Source organism: Nelumbo lutea, chromosome 4, assembly GCF_056320005.1.
Source record: "Nelumbo lutea isolate HS-2025 chromosome 4, American lotus-T2T, whole genome shotgun sequence".
In the NCBI taxonomy this organism is placed as follows: Eukaryota; Viridiplantae; Streptophyta; class Magnoliopsida; order Proteales; family Nelumbonaceae; genus Nelumbo; species Nelumbo lutea.
Window position 1 is genome coordinate 21,901,994 of NC_142687.1, and position 24,462 is coordinate 21,926,455.

General features: G+C 36.3%; 1 protein-coding gene across 1 annotated transcript; it reads left to right on the forward strand.

Moving 5' to 3' along the window:
• The first annotated feature begins 1,912 nt into the window (after positions 1-1,912).
• On the forward strand, positions 1,913-23,961 carry LOC148854539 (mitochondrial import receptor subunit TOM40-1-like). Its single transcript, XM_088984687.1, has 11 exons — positions 1,913-2,558; positions 7,640-7,721; positions 7,835-7,934; positions 8,056-8,151; positions 8,288-8,338; positions 8,733-8,798; positions 9,951-10,052; positions 16,675-16,743; positions 16,830-16,913; positions 17,730-17,825; positions 23,508-23,961. The coding sequence occupies exons 1-11, from the start codon at positions 2,423-2,425 to the stop codon at positions 23,562-23,564; spliced, it is 939 nt and encodes a 312-aa protein (XP_088840813.1). The 5' UTR covers positions 1,913-2,422; the 3' UTR covers positions 23,565-23,961.
• Positions 23,962-24,462: the final 501 nt, after the last annotated feature.

Sequence of the window (24,462 nt, forward strand, 5' to 3'; positions counted from 1 at the left end):
GGGTACGGACTTCCTCAGTGTCAGGCATAGTATGGTTTGTTTGGTTTTGGTGCCCTAAAGGTGATGTGGTGGAGTGGTGAGCGAGGCGAAGTCTTGAGTTCGGAGGTATGTACAAGGCGGGCCAGTTCGACGAAGTATGTCCCGAACTGTTGCAAGGCGGGCCAGTTCAGATTACTTTCTGGTTTGGGGCCAAGGGTGAGTTCGGGCCCCTAGTAGGGAGTTCGGACCGCTGGTTTCTCTCCTTGGTGCTCGCGCCTTAGGCTTGCTTTTGTGTCGAGCTGTTGCTTTTGCCACGTGTCGCATAACTGTGAAGTCGGGCCAAATCTTCCTTCATCAACTTTTATGGATGATCTATCATATCCACAAAGCAATTGAAATTTATTCTTTATTAACTATTTTTTGAACATATTATATAATATTTATTTGTTTTTTATATTTTTTGAAAATAAATAATAAATAATAAATATTGAAATATAAATAATTATTAATTATATTTTCACATATAAGTTTTGCCAATGCATGTTTTATGGTTGGATAGGAGAGTTGGGTTTTTCCCATCCCATAAAACATTAAAACTTAAGAATTATAATTTATAAATTATGGTTAAGCATAGAATTTTTAATGAAATTATGATTAACTACAATATATTTTTTCATAAAACCATTAAAATATATTAGTTTAATATATATACACCTTATTGAGGTCTTATATTTAGTGTTGTTGATGTATTTTTATGATTTATTAAAGTATTTATAGTGTTTTCAAGTTTATCTATACATATCATAGTTTTTCTCCGATACGCATGCTTATCCCAATATGACTCTTAAAATTGCGTTTCCAATTGCGGCTAGCCAAAATTTCCATCACCATATCTCTACCTTGGTACCCAATATTTGAAAAGAGGTTGAGTCTACAACTTTGCTTCCTCGATGTGGCCTGTGATAAACTATATAGGTTCCCCCACCCATGCATGCGTCACGAACCAGCTGCTTCCATTTTCCCCCAATTCCATCCCATTACCATATTAATTATTACTCCACCACACTATTTCTTTCTCGTGATCCATCACTTTGTGATCTTGAGTAGTATTCAGCACTTGAATTTCCTTAACAAACCTGCCATTTGCATCTGAGAAAAATCTCTATATATAAGACATCGTATTCTCATGCAGGATCCTCTTCGCCTTCTACCAACTTATTTTTTCTGAACTTCTGTCAACCGGACAACCACCCTCTTCTGCAATAACTTGAACACTTCTGGGGAAACACCAATGCAGTGCTGCACACAGCCCTAAGACCGTTGATTAAAACGAAATGAAGTGAAAGCTAAGAGGTTAGGTTAACACTTAACATGGGTTAAATAAACTACAATTAAACGCGAAGGAGTTTAAGTTCGGATTAAGACAGATTTAGAGGAAGCGTTAAAACACCCAGTAACGATTATATATAGTTACAGTAAGATTTAGTTAATTAATTACAAGAATATATACAAAGATAAGGATGTAATACCTACTGAAAAGAACACATGCATGCAAGGAGATTCTACGATAGCAAATTAAATAAAGTTGAGAGAGAGAGAGAGAAATAATTGAAAGATGGGTCCGGAGAATTAAAGTCAGTTGGAAAGCTTCTACCAGACGAAATGAACCAAGCTCAAGGTTGTTCAAACTTGATACAGTACTACTACAATTCCCCTGATCGAGCCAACAGTCCTCTCTTGATACTCTCCCATATTTGATCTTCTTCTTGATCCATGTGCAGGATGTGCTGTTAAATAATCCAGTTATAACATACCATGGACTATGGGTCTCGCGGAGCCCAACTTTTTATAAATTATATAATGCAAGCCCAAACCCAACAAAACCTGACAAAAGTCCTATACTATATATACATTGATAAACAGAAAAACTAGTAGAGTTTTACAATTTTGTGGTGGAAAACTGGAACTGAAGATTTTTTCTCTTCTCCCTTCCAACAAAAAGCCCAATATGTTACCTTACCGGGTCAGGGTCAGGGTGGCATTCGACCCGATCTAGGATCTAAGGTCTAAACTCTAAACCCGCTCTAGTCAATGCAATTCTTGATCTTGGGCCCGGTTGCCCCGGTTGTCGTGATAAAACCCTGCCTAAACCCCCTCCTGAGCTCTGAAGCCACAGCCCTTTCAAGCTTGGCCTCCATTGCTGTCTCTTCCCGTCTTCAATCGGTCACTTGACTGCGCTAACAGCAATCAGCAGCCCAGGCAGGAAGAGCTTAGTCTGAACCACCACACTACCTCTTTCCCCTTAATGTGCATAATCCACCCCTCAGCAGCCCTCCTGCCTCTGTTCTGTTGCGCTAAAATCGTTCCATAGGAGTTCCAATTAGAGCAAAACCTGGTTTGTCGTTATTCTTCTCCATTGCTCCCCTGTTTTGGATTTTAAAGAATGGCATCCCACATAGGTGTTGTTCCTCCTCCTATGACACCCGCTAAGGGAAATGAGCCCAAGACTGCGGAGAAAATCGACTATTTGAATCTTCCTTGCCCCATACCTTACGAAGAAATCCATCGGGAAGCTTTGAGTGAGTGTTTCTTAATATAATACTATTATCTCCTTTTCTCTTTCTGTTGCAAATTTACTTGCTCTCATTAAAGTCCAAGTGAGTTTATTGTGGTTATTATGATATTATCTGCCCTTAGGTTTCTCTTATCTTTTTTTTTTTTTTTGGTTTCAATTTAAGTTATTTAAGTGTGAATTGGATGGTAAATAGATGAAATAACGGAAATAGTTCTTTGGTTTCATGTCCACGAATTCTGACTTATGTTGAACGGTTTTGATTTTCATTCGTTTTGAATAAAATGGTGCTTCTAATGAATCCAAAACTTAGGAAGGTAGATATGAATATTGGTGTATTACGAATTAATATCTACTGGTCTAATGCGATGGGCACGGTACTGTATTACAGAAGCAGACCAGCTTGACAAATGTTTACCAGACAAAAAAAGGAAGCGGAAACTAATACTTACCCTTTTTTATTGTAGGGTCAATTTGTAGACTGCAGAAATAATGGAGCTTAATGGAAGCCTCATTTGATTGCATAGAAGGAGTCTTATAAAACGCATTTTTTTTGATATAAAATGTCTAATATATTTTATGACTACTAGGTAATAAACTATCAAATCAGAAACTTAATATCCGAAGCAGAGGTAAATGCCTACTGCCTATGTTTTTAGCTTTGATTGAATCTACTTCCTCTGTGCTAATAACTGCACATATACATAGACATGTATGTGTACATACATGAACCATAATGCAGATAATGATTTCTCATGTGATCTCATGAGTCAACAAGCAAACTGGTAACAGTGCTGGCACCCCTTTGTTGCCAGGGGCAGAGCTAGGTATTTTCACTTGCTGGTGCCTTTGGGTGTGGTTGGAAGAGTTGAAAATTTTTATCATGAATTGGAAAATCTCCCATAGGAGAATATTTTTGTTATCGGTTCCATTGGACAATATTTTTACAATATGATATCATGTGTTCCTTCTCTAAATATACTTCTGTGTTTCAGTTGATTCAATTGATGCAGAAGTGAAAGGCAGAAAGGAAAGTTGGATCCATTCCTTACTAGATTTGTATGGTCTATCCAGAATGGCTCTTATTTATTTATTTTGACCGCTCTGTCTGGGAGCTCTTATGATGAACGAGCAATCAGATTCACAAATCCATTTGAATCTGGCTCAATTCCATGTCCCTTTGAAAATCCCCAGCAAGTCCAAACCTGATTAATTGTTGAATTGAGCCCAAGGGCCATAACAGTAAGCTTATTCTAGCAAGCCCAAGAAGTTGGTTGCCAACTCATGTAGGTCTCATGTGATTTTTCAAATAGTAAAGATTTTTTTAATGAAAGATGATATACGAAAGATTTTCCCAGTATAATTTGATTAAATCACCAAGATTTGATTTGATTCCACTTGTTTTCTTAATATTTGAGCACTTTTAAGTCCTGTCCAGCTTCTTTTGTTGGGTATACTTAAACTAAGCCTCAAAGAAGCAAGACGAGGGTGTCTAATTCCAGTTTGATACTGATCTTTCTCAACCCATCATTCCTTTTATCTCATCCGTTTGGTCATTTGGTTTGGTTTGCATGTGAGAACTTATTGTTGCAAATTACAGCCTTAAAACCCCAATTCAATCGCACCACAGGCCTTTGTTTTCCTTTAGATATTCATAGAAGCCTAATCTTTGATTTCTATAGAAGACTTTTGGCCTTTTTTTTTTACAGGTCCAGCGTTATTGAGGTAACACATGTCCATTCCACTCAGTTTAATTAACAGATAGGGACATTCTGGATAAGCCATGGACTTTGCTAACCCAACGCAAGTTGGTAATGTACCCAATATAATTTTACTCTTTCCAAGCAGTGTTAGTCATGGAAAGCTTCATTTTCTTGTTGTAGAAAAGACCAGATAAATGACCATAAAAAAGGGACCAGATAAACATGGCAGTCTGGCAGGGGTTGTTGGGTTGAAACTTGCCCCTGTGAGTAACCGAGCCTGGGATGTCATACTTGGAGTCCTGTTGGGCCACCAAATATACCACCAAGTCTAAGATTTCTAGGTTGTTGAAATTGCTTTCCTCATTTGGAAAGTCCATGTGTTATGTGTTCTATTCTTCAAAGACGCATTAAGTTGGCTATTTGTTTGGTTTCCCATACTGATATCAGCTTATGTAGTTGACTTTTAGTTTTACATTTAAGATAAAAAATAGCTAGAGCACAGATCTTTCTTTTTACATGCGGTTCAAAGATGTGTTCTGATACTTGGCACATGAGAATTCGGTGTCATGACATCCCAGTAGCATCTCCTTGCTAGATGGATCAATAAGAAAATCTGTTCTGCTGTACGAAAAAGTATCAATAAAGATCATCAAGAATCAATAGTAATTATATCTATTTGTTGTCATACATGTAATACACTTGCAACATGCTACTGAAAGCCATGGTCTGGGATTCTGGGGCCACAGAATTTGTAGAATATTCTAGCACCTGCCTCCTCATGCATGCTTATTATCAGAAGCTACCATTCTATTGGTCCCACCTTGATTATTAATGAGCTCAAAAAATTAACTTAGAACATGTTTACATGTGCTTATGCTGCATACATATGGAATGGGAGACAAAAATTATATTGATCATTTGATACCATTCAAAAGCTCCAAGGTTGAAGAGTGTATAGATTATATTAGATGAGAGTAGTGTGTATGGTGGTTATATGTACATATTCACAAAAAGATAGTTTGATTCTAATTCGAAGAGAGATTCTGGAATGTCAACGCAGCAAAGTCTCTTCTCAGCGCCGCCTATCTGAAAATCACTCTTTCCACCTTGCCCACCAACTATTCAAAAGAAAGGAGTTTGTTTTCAAAAATCCTCCTGTTCCTTTCCTTCCATATACTTCTGCAAACAGCGAAGCGCACCATAGACCACAAATGCTTTCCTCTTCTACAGGACACAGCTTTCTGCCAAGAATCGAACAGACTTTGAACTCTGTCTGACTTCACCCAGCAGGCCCCCAAAAACCTAACAAGATGCATCCATATCTTATAAGAAAAAGGGCAATGAATCAGCAAATGGTTCACTTATTCACCTGCTTCTCCACAAACCCCATTATCTCTAACCAACAGGCGGTCTACTGTGGGAACCTTCTCAAGAATAGGAGTCCAAACAAAGAAGGCCGTCTTGGATGGGACGCCAGCTCTCCATATCCATTTCCACTGCACCATTGGAGAGTCAGGTGCCTCTAGAGGTGTAAATCAGGCTGTGCTGCCCACGGCCCGGCACGGCCTGACCCGACTTTGGACTGGCCCGGCACAATGGTCTATGCTGTGTTGGGCCTAGGGTTTTAGGTCTGCGGGCCGGGCCGGCATGACATGACCAAGCGGGTCGTGCTGCCTGCGGCCTGCGTGCTGGCACGACCCAGCCCGACATGGCCCATTTATACTATTTACATATATAATATATAATATATTTTATATATTTATATATAATATATTATATAAATTATAATTATATAATATTATATAGTATATAATATATTAATAAAATAAACAATTGTTTTCAATTTTATTATACTAATTTATTTAATTATTGTATATACAAGTAATTGTATACATCAAAATTCATATAAAATTAAAATTTTAAGTTTTTTTTTCATTTTTTTTAAATAAATAGGCAAAAATAGCTTTGGCCCGGTCCATGGCCCAGCTTGGGCTAAGGCTTGGCCCATGGGCCAGCCTGGTCTGCGGCACGACATGGCACGAAACGGGCCCATACGGGCTTGGGCCGTGGGCTGTGCTGGGCCAACCCCCAAACTTTTCACTGGGGAGGGTGGCATGACCCGTGACGGTATGCGGGCCAGCACGACACAACCCGCACTTTGCGCGGGCCGCCTGTGTACACCTCTAGGTGCCTCTAAAAGGGTGTGAACACCCCACCTTTGGATCCATACCACCATCTTACTTTTTTGGGTCTTGGCTTTTAATGGTTATATTACCTTTCAAAAAAATTAAAGAAGTTCCAAGGTTGATGCATAAATAAGAAGGTTAAGTGTCTTTGGAGCATGTTGAGTTTTGGTGTTTGTCCCCTCCCCTATTAGGTAGGACCGCCCAGTAGTTGGGTCTTGAACTGTTCGATATGTATAACACACAAGTAACTAGGGACCTAGACTGCATTTATGTGTTTTGTTCAAGTACAACAAGAAGTTATGACAGACAAGCATTCCACTTTGTCCACTGAATACATCACAGCCCCAAACAAACCCAAAAACAATCCCTTTAATTACAACACAGCCCAAAAAGTAACCCGACAGAAACATCGTACTAACTAGAATATAGCCCAAAACATAGATTCGCTCTTAACTCCTTGCTTATCTAGATCATCAGCTGATCTTCTAATCCATTTTATTTGAAAAACCATGTCTTTAGAAGCCTGTTTGAAGTGCCTGAACTCATTCCTTAACTGCCAAAATTTTCCCTCCCGTTTCTTCAGCCAGTTTACCACAGTTTTTGAGTCCCGGGAGTTCTACTTACAATGTTAAGCACATTATATGTTACATAAATATCAAACTAAACATACACTAAATTCATAACTTATAGAGTATCCAACATGCATGGAACTCTGCTTTAGCTGTCAAATTTGGGAGCCCCTAAGCAGGATCTCTCTACCCTCTATTATGGTAGATGTATAGGCTTTGGAGCAATTATTCCCTGTTTCCTTTTTTTTTGGCTTCTAATGGTTTAATTACATTTTCCTATTCAAAAGAGATTCTCGTTTTCTATTTTCTTCTGGTGTCTAAATGTATTGGTTGACTCCTTAACAAGATCTGGGGCTGTAAGGATCAGTTGGTTTGGGGTTGACCAGGGTCGGGAATCAATTTGTAACTTTTTTCCTTTCCTTTTTGATTGTATTTATAATCTTCTGGCCTGCTGCCTGTTTGGGCAGTTAGGAGTTTTTATTGAAATGATGTGGCTGTTATTTATCCCCCCAAAAAATCTTATGGTAATGAGCACCTATGGTAGTGAAGCCTTTAAGCAGTACAGTCTGAAAATCTTGTCAATCATGTTTTGAAATATGGTTATCGGGTTCCATTTGACGTGTTTGACAGTGTCCTTAAAGCCGGAACTTTTTGAGGGAATGCGCTTTGATTTCACCAAGGGGCTCAACCAGAAATTCTCCCTCAGTCATAGGTAAATTTCTTCCTTCCACCCGAGGGAGGGGGGTTGAGATCAGTATATGTCATTTTTATTTTACTTTTCTCTTTTTGTTTTGAGTAATTATTTGCTTCTGAGCTATCTATCAGTGTGTTCATGGGGCCTATGGAGGTTCCTTCACAAGCTTCCGAAACCATCAAAATCCCTACTGCACATTATGAATTTGGCGCTAATTTTCTGGACCCAAAGGTGGGCATCTGTAACCACATTTATTTTCTCAATGGCTTTTTATAGCTTTTAGCCAATTAAAACAGGTATATGTTTCTTGGATCTTTGGTTTAACTTTGTGGAGTCAATTGGTGTCTTACAGTTAATGCTCTTTGGGAGGATATTAACTGATGGGAGGCTTAATGCAAGAGTGAAGTGTGATTTGACTGATAATCTTACCTTGAAGGCGAATTCTCAGGTCTTTGACGTTTACTTCTAAATTTTTTATATATGGATACCTTTTTTTTTCCTTTTGATTTGTGGATGTCATGTTATGAGTGTCTTTTTAGATAGAGTTATTCTTGATATTAATAACTTGCATGTATTTTATACAGCTCACAAGTGAGCCACATATGTCACATGGTATGGTCAATTTTGATTACAAGGTCAGGCACCCTTACTTTTTAACTCCCCTTTTTTCTGTTGTACTTTCTCTGTGTGTATGTATTTATGTATTTATATATATCCATTATTTTTCTAAAAAAATTTAGAATCTGAATGCAATTTCCTAATTTAGTTGTTTTCTCATGAATCAATATGTCTGCATCATATATTGTTGCTTTTCCTGCATATCTATCTTTCTTTTGACTATTATTTTCCCTAAGCATCTATCATGTTCATACAAATGGTGTTTCCATGTCATGAAAGATTCAGTTATTCATTTTGATTATCAGGATGAAGAAAATGCTTTAGATCTGCTGAAATGATTATAATATTGCTTTTATTGCTAATGCCATTTCATTTTTCACAAGTTTGAATGTTTCCTTTCATTCTTTATAGGGTAAAGATTTCAGGACTCAGTTTCAACTGGGGAATGGTGCCTTATTTGGTGCGAATTACATACAGGTAGCATATATTTCTCAAAATGTATTTTATATGCATTATGCCATCAATGCGATTTTTTTTTTATTATTGCCTAGAGTACTGCGCTCCTTTTTGAAGCTTTTCTCCTTGAGGCTTTTCTTTTCCTTCAATAATAAATCTCTCTTTTATAAAAAAAACTATACTATATAAGTAGGTATCATCTTTAGAGAAAGTCAATGACTGGTTGACTGGACTTTCTTAGTCGAAGCTATGGAAAATTATGGGTTTGGGGAAAGATGGTATAATTGGGTATGTGGGTGCTTGAAATTGAGTCACTATACCATTTTGGTCAATGGGGTAGTGAGGGATTTCTTCCTGGCATACAAATGATTAAGGCAGGGGGGTCCTTTGTCTCCTTTTCTCTTTACTCTAGTAGTGAATGCTCTAAGTAGACTCACTTCCAAGGTGGATAGGGAGGAGGAGACCAGGGGCTGGAAGGTTGGTAGAAATAACATCTGTCACCCACCTTCAATTTGTAGATGACATTATTATTTTCTGTGAAGGAGAGCACAGGATGGTAAGGAATTTAAAGGAGCTGGTGAAGAAATTTGAAGGTGTCTCAAATTTGAAAATCAGTCTTGAAAAGTGCTGCATTTATGGGGTCAATATGGAGAAAAGGGAAGTAGAATTTATAGCACAGTGTTTAGAGTGGTCCGCATCTATTTGGCATTTGACTTTTTGGGCCTTCTCCTAGGTGCAAATCCCATGAAATGTAGGTTTTGAACCCAATCCTAGAGAGGTGTGCGAAGAGACTAGCAGTGCGAAAGAGGAATTGCAACTTGATGGGAGGTAGAGTTTAACAAGCCTACCAGTAAATAATAGGTACACGTACATCACATATCCACTGGTAAATCAAATCATAGATGCCTTTTTTAATATTTTTAACATGTTTACCTTTATCCATTATGACATCTTTTGCTTTTTGGCTCCTTGTTTTTGAATTAAGTTTGTGATGCGTTCAGATTTCAGGATAAATTGATAAAACACATTATTATTTGTCTTCTGATCTTAGTCTGTGTGTCATGGATTTTAGTGTGTTTGATCTCCTTTCTAAGTATGTCTAGGATTGTTATTCTATCAGTTTTCTCTTTCAGCTGATCATACTAATTTTAAATTACACTTATTGTTCTGCAGAGTGTTACTCCACATTTGTCTTTGGGTAGTGAAGTGTTTTGGGCTGGTCAGCATCGGAAGTCTGGAATTGGTTTAGCTGCTCGATACAACACAGATAAGATGGTATATCTACTAGTTTCTTATCGTGTATCAAATTCTCAAACCCTTGTGTTCTTTCATCTTTAACAAGGGCTCTACCTCCCTCCCAAAGGAAAATGCTGCAACAAACAGTGCATCAATAAATATAATCCATGATATACAAATAAACCTTTTTTTTGATGAATATATACAAATAAACTTTTTGTTAGCTTCTTTTTTTCTTTTAATATAGTGCTATTGATTCAATGGGGCTTTTGGTCCTGAAAATGTGCTTCAGTTTACTGCACTAACAGTTGAAAGTTTTTTCTGATGGTGTATGCCTTGTTTGGACACAAGAATTCATTTTTTTCAACCTGATTTATTGCCTTTTCTTTGATTACTTAGTGTGATACTTATTGTTGTAACAAAATAATAATTCCTATCTAGATTTCCTAAAAAAATTGATGAAATCAAATCTTGTAGGGTTTTCAAAATCCACTTTACTTTTTTTTTGTACTGAGATGTTGAATCACTTTATCTCCCACCCCGACCCCCTTTGGCATCAAGTGGCAGCCTCCTAATTATATCTTGAGCTTGTTTGCGGAAGTTTCTTTATATCCAACACCTGGAGAGAAAGAATCTGTTTTGGAGTTACATTAAGAATGTTGTCCTGTGATACATTTGGGAGACAAGGAATTCAAGGATCTTCGCTAACAGGACCTGGTTGTCACATATTTCTATTGATCTCCTTACCATTAGAGCTGCTCATTGGATTCTGATGGAGGATGAATTTAAAAGTACTCTGCTGTGTGCAGTGAATATAGGATAGCAGATTATTGTGAGCTCTTTGATTTGTAAATGATGTGCCACACTAATATGGCCCCTTCTGATTGAGTTGTCTGATTCAATTTGAACCTTGCATCTTTTTGGGAATCTCGGGCATTCAGGAATTAAAGGTGTATTCAGGGGCCATGCATAGGATTGTTTATGGTGTTCTTAAGGTCTATTGGTCATAGTGAATTGATTTGAGCAGAGACAATGGTATTTCTTATGGGTCTTGGGTTGATGTTTTACTAGGTTTTGAGTGTCTTTTGGTGGAGGTAGACTCTGAGGTTGTCTACTTGTAGAAGGATTGATGTTAGACGGTTCTAATGAACAATGGAAGTTAAGACACCATCAAGTATTCTAGAACTTTGGCTTTCTAGACAGAACATCTCATTCAGATGGATTTCAAGGTTGATTGCAAATCTCACTAGTGCGGTGCTAGAGAGGTTGGATTTTTCTTGGGCAACTTATTAGGGTTTTCTTTCTTTGTTTTTCATTGTTTTTTCTAATTTTGTATCTCTTCGTAAGGCTTCTTGTTTGCATCATTGTCTTGGGGTTGTGACACTGCTTTCTACTGCTATATGCAGAACCACAGATTATCTTTCATTTGGAGTTAAGAGATTCATTACTGCTGACCAATAATAAATAAAAATTGAAACGGTATCTTTACAACTATTTATGTTTCTATGAGATTTCCTAATGTTGTCAAGTAGAGAGCTTTCTGCAATAACATAGTAATAAGCATGGAATGAGAAGAGAAACTCCCTAAAAAATTGATTTGGCCTTTTTACAGTGTCTGATTTCCACCATTATAGAACCCTATAATGGTGTCAGAATCTTAGATTTTTGAGATAATTCGCGATTTGAATCATGAATCCCAAGAGTTTCAATTTGAATCTTATGTCTGAATCACCTTCTGCAAAAATTATACGTGTTTTTCTTTGAATTCTACTATTTGGTTCATGAATCTTATGATTTATGTGATTTATGTGATCCCAATAAATTCAATTAAGAAGTAATTCCCTACTTGTAGCAAACTAGATAGGTTTTCTTTTCTTTAGGCTAGGAGGAAGCTTGGAGGAGGATGATAGCTAGATAAACCTGGCAATTGGGATGGGTGGGTTGGGTCAAGACGCTTTGGGTTGGGTTATTTCTGGTTGGGCCAGCAAATGCTAGACCCTAACCCTAAATGTTTGGGTTAGGGTTTACCCACGGGTCAATTCGGGTCATCCAAAAAAAATAACTGAAATTTTAAAAAATAAAGAAAAAAGTACAAGAAAATGTCAAAATTAAAGGAATTAACCTTAAAATTCTAAAAATAAAATAAAAACTTGAACATTTAACAATTCAATTCAAAGAGCAAACATTAAATAGTAAAGGTTAAAGGGTGGAAATCTCTAACAATACATAAATAGTCCGAAATCCCAATTAGACCTAACAATCGGGTTAGCGGGTTGGCCCATGACCCAACCCTGTTTTTTCCGGGTTGGGTCGGATCGGGTCATTCTCAACTTCAAGTATCTAAAATATGAGATCCTAACCCTGTTTTTTTGGGTTGGGTTCGCGGGTTGGGTCAACTTTTTGCCAGGTCTGTAGCTAGAGCCTTAACAAGACCTACTTCAGATCGTTGTCCAATTAGACTATCCCAAGAAAGGATGGGAGGAGGTCTGTCCCCATTTGGATTTGAGAATATGTGGTTACTTCACCCTGAGTTTGTACCAAAAGTGAAAGAATGATGGGAAGAGGATAAGTAGGAGTTTAGGTGGTACAAGTTTTACGAGAAATCACGAAGGCTGAAATCTAGGATTAAGGATTGGAATAAATTGGATTTTGGGAGGATAAAGGAAAGAAAGGACTAGATAGTACACAAGATTGAGGAGATTGATGTGCTTGAAGGGGAAAGAAGACTTTTAGGGAAAGAACATGATGAAAGATGGAGGCCAAAATGGGATTTTGAAGAGATTTTGAGGAAAGAGGATATTAGTTGGAGACAAAAATCTAAATGAATGAAGTTAAGGGAAGGTGATGGGAATACATGTTTTTTCCACATGGTTGGAAATGGTAGGAAAAGGAAAAATTTTATTTTCCAGTTGGAGCGGAATGAACAAATTTTGACAAGGAACTCATATAGCACGAGCATTTGTAGACCACTTCAAAGCTATCTATGCTAGCACAGGCAGACAAAGAGAAAGTTTAGTAGATTATGAATGGAGGGTGGGCTCTAGGGAGGTGCTGGATGTATTGGAAAAAATCTTTGGGATGTATGTGGTAAGGGATGTAATTTTTTCCATGGAGAGATCAAAATCACTGGGTCTAGATGGGCTCACAATGGCTTTTTATCAAGACTATTGGGAGATTATTGGTGCTGATCTTTTGGAGGTGTTTGTTGAATTCTTGGAGGGGTAAGTTTAATTTGAAAGCAAATGCAACTTTTGTTGCTTTGATCACCAAGAAGGCGGATTCAAAGCACCCAAAGGATTTTAGACCTATAAACCTTGTGGAAAACTCGTATAAAATCATTTCTATGGTGTTGGCTGAGAGGATTAAAAAAGTCCATCGTTGATCTCTCCAAGGTGCTTTTGTTTTCAGGAGACAAATAATAGATCACATCCTCATTGGAAGTTTTGAGATCTAGGGGTTTTGGAGTGAGATAGTGTAAGTGGCTAAAGGGTTTTATTTCCTTTGATCACTATTCCGCTTTGGTCAATGGAGTATCTAGGGACTTTTTAGGCTAGAAGGGGTCTTTGACAAGGAGATCCTCTATCCCCTTTCCTTGTCAACTTTGTTGCCAATATCTTGAGTGATTTGATTTCAAGGGCTAATGCTAATAATCTAATAAGAGTCTAGAGAGTTGGGAGGGAAGTTATGGTGGTTAGTGGGAGCAAATAAAGAAGAAGAAGAAGAGATGGAAAACCTTGCTAGGCTATTGGGTTGTGAGGTAGGGGGTTGGTCGTTATATTACTTGGGATTACCTTTTGCGGGGGAACCCAAACTCTAAAAGCTTTGGTGTCCAGTGTTGGAAAGATTTTCAAAGTGGCTAGCAGGGTGGAAGAGAAATTACCTCTCTTTAGGGGCAAGAATTACCTTAATAAAGTCTACTCTATCTAACTTGCTTGTCTATTTGTTATCTACATTCAAAATCCCTAGTAAAGTAGCTAATCAGTTGGAGAAATTAATGGGGGATTTCTTGTGGTAGCTAAGGGATACAAAGAAAGATCATCTGGTGAAGTGGGAGGTGGTCTCTAGAAGTAGGGATAGTGGGGGTCTAGGAATAGGAAATATTAGGCCCAGAAACATTTGTTGGGTAAATGATTGTGGAGATTGCTTTTGGAACAAGATAAGTTGTGGTACAAACTGATTGTCAGTATTCATGGCCAGTGTTTTAAAAGCGCAAGGCGCAAAAAAGGTGCAGGGGTCAATTTACGCCTGAGGCGCAAGGCGTAAGGTGAGGCGCACACCTTTTTGATTCAAGGCACAAAAATAAAAAAATGCTAAAAAATAAAAAAAATGTCAAAAAATTCAACAAAATGCCAAAAAATTCAAAAAAAAAAATCAACAAATATTAAACATAATATTAATAAAAGATATAAACTAAAATTAAAAAAAACCTATTATCTAAAATTAAAATACATAAACATAAGATGTTAAGCATATTCAAATGGGAATTTAAAAACAAAATCAAACATATAAAACATTTTCAAGCATGTAAAACCTCTAATTTCTTTTTTCACTCAATTGCATTACTTCACATAGCTAATGTAATGTAAAACATGTTACATTCCTGATTCTACGGGCCGGCTTTGTGCCACGCCCCTCGAGGCAAGCCCAAACGAGTCCATGTTAGGTCTTAAATTCTTAGTTTTCACACAAAAAATAATGATTTTATAGTTTTAATTGCTTTTTAAAAAGACATTTTATTAGGATGAATGAATGAACAACATTACCAAATTGGGGTTCACTACCCATTTAGAAGCCCACACAACATATTTGTTTCACCATCTTCTATGCCATAAATATCTTCCCCCTTTTGAACGATTTCTCAATGAATCCCCATAATCATTGTCTGTTAAAGATAAATTAACTCAGTGATTTTCATATCATTGGTCACCAACTTGGTATTTCTGTAGTTTTTTGTCACTCTTTTTCTTATAAACCTTCTTGGAGACAATGCCAAAAGATCTTTAAAACTTGGACGGTTCTTTGGTTCTTCTGCCCTGTAAAATATATGGTAGTAGTAGATTCCTTCTCTTTCTCCCCTGACTCCTTATCCTCATTTCTATGAAGCAAAGATGTATTCTTTTGTATAACAGACCTTCTTCAGCCCAGCTCCATCCCCACTCTACAAACTTGAATTTCAACACAACTTTTATTCTGTAAATCCAACCCTTCGACTGTTCCTTCCTCTTTATGACCCTGAGACTCCTGCTCTTTCACAATACTGTAATCATCATTGCCAGTCACTTTCTCACCTCTCTAAATCTCTACAATAATTCCTATCAAATATAATTACACCATCAAGAAGATGATGTAGTGTTTGATGAGTCTTTTGCAGTTAAGAGTTTGGTTGATTTGGATACAGTGGTTAACAAAGAGGTGGAAGTCAGGAAAACATTGGTTTTTTTCTTCTTTTCTTTTTTTTCCTTTCTGGAGTAAGGAATTCACAAGAAAGGCATTTAGAGAGCTGGAGGAGAAAAGTCATGACTCATGACGAAGAAAACTTAAAGAATGTTGAAGCTGGTTTTCATTTAGGGTGCTCTAGTGAACTTCAGTTCATTTTCAGACACAGAAGATGTGGATAAAGAGGATGATGAGAAAAGGGGAAGAGCAGATCGTTGAGAAGATTGTGGTGCTGGAGCTGGAGAGAATCAATGCAAGTCCTAAGAAGTTTAAGGATCTTGAGAAAATTCCCAATGTGTAAGGCACTTCAGGAGGCAGATATTCAAAAGAAATTCCCAATGCGCAAGGCACTTCAGGAGGCAGAAAAATATTCAAAAGGTGCAGGTTTCTAAAGTTTTTGCAAGGCTGGAAGGCGACTTTCTTGGTGTGGGCCCTCTCAAAAAGGTGAAAAAATCTAAAAAGTGTTCCAAGAGTAGTGAGGTTCCTGCTCAAGCAGTTAAATGAGCTAAATAATGGGTCTGGGTTTCTTTTGTGTTGGACCATCTCTTTGGAGCTAGGTTTCTTTCAGTTTATTGGGGTGTGGCTGTTGTTTTTGTAAGGTTTGATGGGGGCAGGTCCGGCTGAATGATTGTCTTAAATTTTATGGTTGGGAGATTAGGTTGTTTGTAGTAGTAGGTGGAACATGTGCTTGAGGTTTTGAGTTTGTTGGAGGTTTTGTTGTCTTTCTTCTATCGGGTAGCTTCTGGTCTGGTCACCTTTCTTGTAATTTCTTTCTTTTTTTTCCTTTTATAAATTTTTATTTTATCTTCAGAAAAAAAGAGAAAAACGTAATTGCACTATCAGCCTCATTTTGTGTTCCTCCAACTTGATCAAGATCTTGTAGTCTTCTGCACTTCTCCCTCTCTTTTCTTTTCAGATCTACAAATGCCTTTTTTTTGCCAACTCTTCTCTTCCCAGGAAAATAATTCCCAATGCTTTACTGGTTGGTACTTCCTTTCAACTGCTTTATCGATCTTCAAATGCCATTGCATTTTGTATTTTTATTACCTCATTGTTAATAGTAGCTTTAATCCTCCAACTGGTAGTGGTAGTGTGGTGCTTTCAGTTTCTATTTGGTACATGGCTTGATGTAACAAATGATGGCTGATGACTGATAAAATTTGTTTTCAACTAAAAATCATGTGATTATTTTACACTTGGAAAGGATCTGATTTGCTTCCTGCAGGTTGCTACAGGGCAAGTTGCCAGTACTGGAATGGTTGCCCTCAGCTATGTTCAGAAGGTATCTGAGAAGGTAGGGTTGCCTTTTGATAGAAGTTATAGTACCTATTTTTATAGATGTGCTTTGTGTGTTGTCTTATATTGTTATTTGTAATGTAGGTTTCTCTAGCATCAGATTTCATGTATAACTACATGTCACGAGATGTAACAGCAAGTTTTGGTTATGATTACGTCCTCCGACAGGTAAATTTATTATATGACACCCACATCTAAGAGATCAATTCATTCTTGCAAATTGTCTTCTGATATTTTCTGCTTTGTTCAGATTGCCTCACTATATGACCTGACAGACAGATCCTCTCCCAATTACTTATATATAATATGGTTTAGTATTTGGTGCCTAAACAATTGAAGTAACTGCAAAGGGATTCTTTTCTAGAAAACTGTTATTGTTGTAATGTTATTTTTGTGCTAGTCAATTTATCCTTCATTTTCTTACAAATGATTTTGAAAATGAATAAAGAAGTTCAATAGACAGTCATCTCTTCTATAAAAGTTGTCTTGTCCATTTCTTATGAAAAAAAAGTCTTGTCCATTTGAGACTATTGAAAAAGGACACATACAAGCCTTTTCTTCTTCAATTCCATAATTCCTTTTATGCCCATCCCTTTCTACATTTGTCCTTCTTTCAGGTTGTTTCATGTTGCCATTAACAGAGATTATACTCAGTCTTTCATTGTAATGGTCATGGTCTTCATTATCTTTGAACAAGCCAAAGCCAAAGTTCTGGAAATTACTGTTTGGAGAGCTAAAGGAAATCTCTCTGTAGCACCTGCATATTACTATTAATCTCTGATAAATAATAAATCTTTTCTAATGTGATTTTTAGTTATCACAGTGCTTATTTTATCCTTCTCAATAATTTACTTCCTGCATCTCCCTTGTGGGTTACATTAATTTTTGTTTGGTTTGAATGCATGAATACTCAAAACATCTATTAAAAAGGAAAAAAAATGGTTTTATATGTTTCTATGTTTTTAAAGCTTGAATTTTCTGCAGTGTCGTCTGAGGGGGAAGATAGATTCTAATGGTTGCACTGCTGCTTTTCTGGAAGAGAGATTGAACATGGGTCTCAATTTTATTCTTTCTGCTGAGGTGAGTATGGATGTTTGCCATGTAGTACTTTTCTTGGTTAAATTCTTCTTTGCCAACTACTAATGGATTCAGAAATCTGGTTAGAACTTAGAATCTCCTCAGATGAAAAAAGGGGCTTTTGTATTTCCTACCTGTATTGTAAATCAAGGCTCAGTTTGGAAGGAATAACAAACACAAAAATGTATAGTGCAAGACCTTGTATTTTGTATGTATTTGCACTGTACATATTTGTATTTGTAATCTATCCAAACTGAGCCCAAGGTTCAAAATATCGATACGATACGCCTGATACAAGGCATATTGCATCAGTTTTCAGGGTCACTGATATGCTATTTTAGTGGAGTTAGGTGATTTCAATCTTTTTTTTTTAAACATTAAAAGGTGATATGGCAGGACCCATGTGAAAGTATAGAACCAAGATCATAGTTGTCAAGGCAACGACTAGGTGACAAGCGCCCTTGGAGGCTTGCCTCACCTAATCGCCAAGGAGTTTTGTACATTGTGTTATAAATATAAAATACTTCTGTATTCTTAATTTTTTGAGTTTATAATTCTAGAAAATAGAATTTATTAAACTAAAATATTCATTTTGTGTGTTTATATACTAATTTCTTTTTATTATTTTGTTACTAGCGGAGTGCCCCTGCATTGCAGGGGTTGATAAGAACACACAACCCATTTAATAATTTTATTCATATGGGCAGATTTAATGCTAACTATTTGAAGAAATGAAGCAAATTAATTTAGTGTTACTTAATTAGTTAATTTAGTCAATTTAACTTAATTAAATAACTATTGGCAAATCAATTAATTATTAATTTAGTTAATATAATTAAATACTTAAATTACATTAATTACTCAAATTTTAAAACAAATAATTTTACAATTACAAATAATAACTTTAAAATAATTAATAAAATCTTAAAAAATACATTTAACTAAGACATTTTAACAAGTGCATACTATTAGAGGCGTTGGGGGAATATGGGGGAGGGATGGAGGAAGCGGTTGAATTCTTGGAGAGAGAGATTGAGAGAAGAGGAAATGTTTTAAAACATCAGTTTGCTTTCGTTCCATGGATTTCAATTGAGATGTTAAATAGGTGTAGATGAAAAGGCCTAGCTTGGCCAAAAAATTATAGGCTTGGTCCTAAGTTTTGTCTTTACACTTGGTTTGGGCCTGGCCCTACAAATTTTTAGCCCAAGCTTTGGCCCAATACTGTAGCCCAGCCCGAGGTCACATTAGACTCACAAATTTCCAATTCAATGTATATATTTTTAGAATTTTTTTTGATCAGCAAAGGAGAATTTTATTTGAAATTAGAGTTAAAAAGTTTTACAACTTTGTGTATGGGGTTAGAGCTCCCACACTATTACATATTTCTGTCCCTCTTTACAATGCAGCCCAAAACAATTGGTGCCTCAAAGCCTCTTGTTTAGCAACATAATCAGCTAACCCATTTGCACTCCTTCTAACCCATTTAAATTCAGCCTCTACCTCCCTTGCCACATTTTCCACTTCCCTTATCACTTGTTTGAAAGTCTACGGAGTAGTTCTATTGTTTTTAGCCCAAGAGATGATCACCTTGGAGTTCTCTTCAACCTCAACATGCCTCATTCCTAGTTGCTTAGCTATCTTCAATCCTTGTAGCAATGCCATTAACTCAGCTTTTAGAGAATTGCCCATGCCGATAGGTCCAAAGAACAATGCTAATATTCTCCTTTCAGAATTTCTGATTACTCCCTCGATACCTGACAGTCCCTGATTTCCAAAGGAGCTTCCATCAAAATTCAGTTTAATCTTGTCACCATTTGGAGATTTCCATCAAAATTCCATCCTTATCTCTCTTTCACTCTTGAAGATTGCGCTACTTTTGTCCAGGATCTTATAATGTCTGTGAGTAAGAACTCTTGAAAGATATGTAAAGATCTTATCCAATGAGCTACTTTAACTTTAATTGTGTCGATTACCTTCTTCCTTGTTCTACTCTTATCCAAAAATATTCTGTTATTCATTTCTTCCCATATTACCCAACAAACAACTGCCTTTGTAGTTTTCCACATAACCTTCCTTTTCTTTGATTGCCTCAAAAAGTTTCTGTTGAAAAGTCCTACCACATCTTGAGGGGGAACCCACCTGCAACCAAAGAGAAGACAAAAAAGAATCCCAAATGTGATGCACAAAGGAACAAGATAATAATAGATGTGTCAAGGTCTCACCACTTTCCTTACAAAGGGAGCACATGTGAGGAGAAAGACAAGCAAAAGGCCTTCTTCTCTACAGCATATCGCAAGTTCTAACTTTGCTAATGAAAATTTCCCAACAAAAGGCTTGAATTTTTGGGGAATAGGCTTACTCCAAATTTCTTTTACAGGGAAGTCCCCAACCGGGTTACTAGGTGTGGCAAGAACATTAAAGGAGGAGGAACAAGAGAAGAGGCCATCTAAGGAGCCTTTCCAAATTCTAGAATCTTCCAAGGATGGGTCCAAATGAACTTGTCCTAACAGATCCAGTAAGTGGACTAAAGAGGCACATTCATTTTCCCTGAGGCCCCTCCTAAAACCCAGATTCCAATTGACCCATTTGGGCCAGGATTACCCAAAATGCTTACTGTTTCTCCTTTGAAGTTTGACAAAGTGTAAAGGTCAGGGAAGAGATCTTTGAGTGGACTATCTCCTATATAATTTTAGAATTTAGACCCGACTCCAAATTATTTCATGACTGGGTGGAACCGGCTTTGACCCGACAAGAATTAGGACAATAAATCATGAACCGAAAACCAAACTGACCCAATCGGTTTGGGCCCATCAGGTTCAACTCGACCCATTGACTAGGGACGCAGATGGATCAGATTGGATTTGAATAAGGGGTATATCCAAATCCGATCCGACACTATTAATTGTAGATCCAATCCGAAGATCCGGTTGGATATGATAAAACATGGGTCTGAATTTGAATTCGATGAGGAAGTTATATTTTCGAATCTGATCCAATCTGATTTGATTTTTTAAAAATTAATAAATTATTAAAATATAACAATTTAAATAAAGAAAAACAAAACGACAAGTATCTTTTCAACTATTTTCATCATATATACATTTTTTTTATAAAAAATAAATAATATAACAAATTTACAAAAATGCAATATAAATAATATATTTATAATTCATGACTGGGTGGAACAGGCTTCGACCTGACAAGAATTGGGGCAATATATCAGGAACCGAATCCAATTTGACCCAATTGGTTTGGGTTCATCAGGTCCAACCCGAACCATTGACAACCTTAGAGAGAGAGAGAGAGAGAGAGAGAGAGAGAGAGAGAGAGAGAGAGAGAGGTAATAAATGAAAAGTATAAAGAGTAATAACAAATTTGTAGCAATATTGTAATTACATGTTGATGGCAGTGTTGTAATTACATGAAAACTTAATGCCATATGCATAACTAAAAAAGAGACAATGATTGCTTTCAATGGCACTTTTGTAATTAATAGAAAATTCAAGGAGATAAATAATGACACTTTTGTAATTAGTAGAAAATTCAAGGAAATAAATAATGGCACTTTTGTAATTAGCAAATGCTTATGAATATCACACAATGGTTTTTACACGAGAGTTAAAGAAAAATGGTGGCTCAATAAAGTGAGATTGGGTTTTACACTTTGGTTTTTAGACATGCATCTCCCATTGGATTTTACATTTAACATTGGGGTTTACACTTGGGTTTTTACACATACGTCTCCCATTGGGTTTTACATTTAAAATTTCACACGTGTTGGGCATGTGAAGGCGAACGGAGAAGAGCCCAAAGATTCTCTCTCTCTATATATGTGTGTGTGTGTGTGTGTGTGTGTGTGTGTGTGTGTGTGTGTGTGTGTGTGTGTGTGTGAGTGTGATTTGCTATGGTTTAATCAACACAAACATTGCTAAATGCTGTATTTTCTTCTTCTTTTCCTATAACAAAATAGGGGTTCAACCCCCATATTTTTTTAATTTTCTTTTCTTTCTTCTTTTCCTTATAAGCATGTTAATTTTCTATATTTCAACATGAAGTTTGTACTTGTGAAAATTATGGATAATTATTAAGGAAATGTGGTTATGGAACCTAAGGAACTACCCTAGGTATATGCTTTTTACTTTAAAAAAATCCATCCCTTAGGTGGCTATGACCAAGATGTTAAAAAAAGGTGTTTCTGTCAACTGAAACTCTTGATACACAATTTGCACATCGAGAGTATGATACTTTGAACAATGCTGTAAATGTGGAACATTTGCAGTGGTCCTAGAATCTGTGCAACTCTTTAGAAAAGGGGAACACAAAAAAAGGAAAAGCTATTTTATTATTGGCTCCATTTCTCTGTTTTAGGTGGTTTTAGAATTATATGTTGTAAGAGTGAAAAATGCTGCTAGAAGGCAAGATGCCATCCTGGGCCTTCGCTACAACCAAGGTTTTAGAAGACTAAAGGTGGAGTCAAGGTAGTTGGGTACCGAAGAGGTGAGGTGTAAGCCTTGAGGCATAAACCTCAAAGTATAAATATAATTTTATAAATTTATGTATATAAATATAATGTTCATACGCATGTATGTATATAGAGACAATTTATTTCATTTTATAGCCAACTTATATATTTTCTTTTTATTACATACATATTCTTTTTAATATGAGCCTTATGTTTTTATTTTATTTTATTTTATGTTTATAACTCTGTTTATCTAAATTAGTTAATATATACATTTATATGTATATATATTTCCTTATATATTTTCAAATATATTTTTTCTTTCATAGTTAATATATATATATTTAATTTTATTAAATTATGTTCTTTTTAATGTTACTTTTTTGAATTTTATTTTATATTTATAGCCCTTTTTTACTAAATAAAAATACTTTTACCTAATTTATATATTTTTAGATCTTTTTTCAATATAATATAATTTATAAACGACGAAGAATTAAAGCTATAAAAGGTGGGTTCTGTTGGTACAAGGGTATTTTTGTTCATTATAATTAGATTTGGGAAAAATAAACCCTATTCTAACATGTACATTTAGTAAGAGAAAAACAAATGACAATTTTCATTTAAGGGAAGTATTATGTGAAAATTGTTAGTATAGATTGGTTTATTTTATTTTATTTATAAATAACTAAATAATTATTTTTCTTAAAATTTAAAAAGTATTATAACTAATTCGTAATATTTTTTTTCAGTTTTAATGCTTTTTATTCGAGGCTTATGCCTGACCAATTTGAGGTCCATGGTGGTGAGGCGTAAATGCCTTGCCTCAGGTGCCTTGCCCCTCTACTAAGAGGCTACCACCTCTATTTTTGAGAGGTGTATACCTCAACGACTCGCCTCAGTGCCTTCTAACACTGGCTACAACCAGCAAGCTAACTGGGTGAAAAATCTTGATTAGATCTGATAGGGGTAGGGGTGAATTTCCATTGGAGATGTGTATCTGGCTTAATTGAGCCATATTTGGATTAAGTTGGAATATTGATCTGATCCATTGAGAGTTCTAGAACCCAGAAGTTTATATATTCTTTAATTGACAATTTGTGGTTTTGTTTACAAGGGTATTATAGTTTTTACCAGGCAGAAGTTATTTGCTTCTTGGAGCCAGGGCGTGGCCCTTTGCTTTGTAGCTTTTACATAACTGTGTTACACTTTCCTGTCTGCAGATTGATCATTGGAAGAAAGACTACAAATTCGGATTTGGCTTGACAGTAGGAGAATAGATTAAAAGGCCTGTCGTCCACTTACATGGGTTTATTGTTTCTCAACATGCTCATATTTTAACCTGCATTGCCTGGTTCGTCAGTTCTATTTGCACTCATTTTTTTCAGCATCTTAATTAGTTTTGGATGGGAGTGTCGATTTCTTCTTTTTGTTCAAAAAAAGAAAAAGAATCTCAGTTATATTTTGTACTGAGTCGGCTGAATTACATCAAGAACATATATCTCTCTTTGGTTGTCATTATAGATAATCTTGGAATTCAAGGTTGGGATTTTTGATCTAGGGCTGAGAAAGAATTTAGTTCAAATAATGCAAGGTCAAGATGTTTGGCCCCTATTGATTTTGTTTCACTGTTCTATCATTGAACTGTATGCTAAAGCAACTGAGTCTTTCTAGTAATTCTGGCAGCCTTTGCTCTGGCTTTCACTTTGCAGGAACGAAAACCGACTGAGCACGTTATATTGCACCGACTGTATTACTGTCCTTAGTATGGTTTTATAACAGCTCTGATGAGTAATGACAAAGGCACCTTCTTTGGCCGGTAAGTTAAAACTGGATGATGCCGGATCACTGTCTGCTACTAAATGAAAGAAGAAATAAAGTGAAAGATAATATAACTGCCATAAGAAAATTTATGGAGGTAGAAATACAAGGACAAAATCCTAATGAATATGGATTTCCGGTGTCAGCCCGTTCATCTGATGTTAGAACCCCCACTGTCACAGTCATTGAGCATAAAATTGACCTCTGTATTGTGCTACAGGCACCTTGCGTATTTCAACAGTGTAGTAAATTCTATCTATGGAGGTAGAAATACAAGGACAAAATCCTAATGAATATGGATTTCCGGTGTCAGCCCGTTTCATCTGATGTTAGAACCCCCACTGTCACGAGTCATTG

Bases quoted from the DNA above. Each gene is read 5' to 3' on its own strand.
- LOC148854539 (XM_088984687.1), top strand. From the start codon at position 2,423: ATGGCATCCCACATAGGTGTTGTTCCTCCTCCTATGACACCCGCTAAG. The intron at 2,559-7,639 runs GTGAGTGTTTCT...CGTGTTTGACAG, and splicing joins AATCCATCGGGAAGCTTTGA to TGTCCTTAAAGCCGGAACTT. The intron at 16,744-16,829 runs GTAGGGTTGCCT...TTTGTAATGTAG, and splicing joins TTCAGAAGGTATCTGAGAAG to GTTTCTCTAGCATCAGATTT.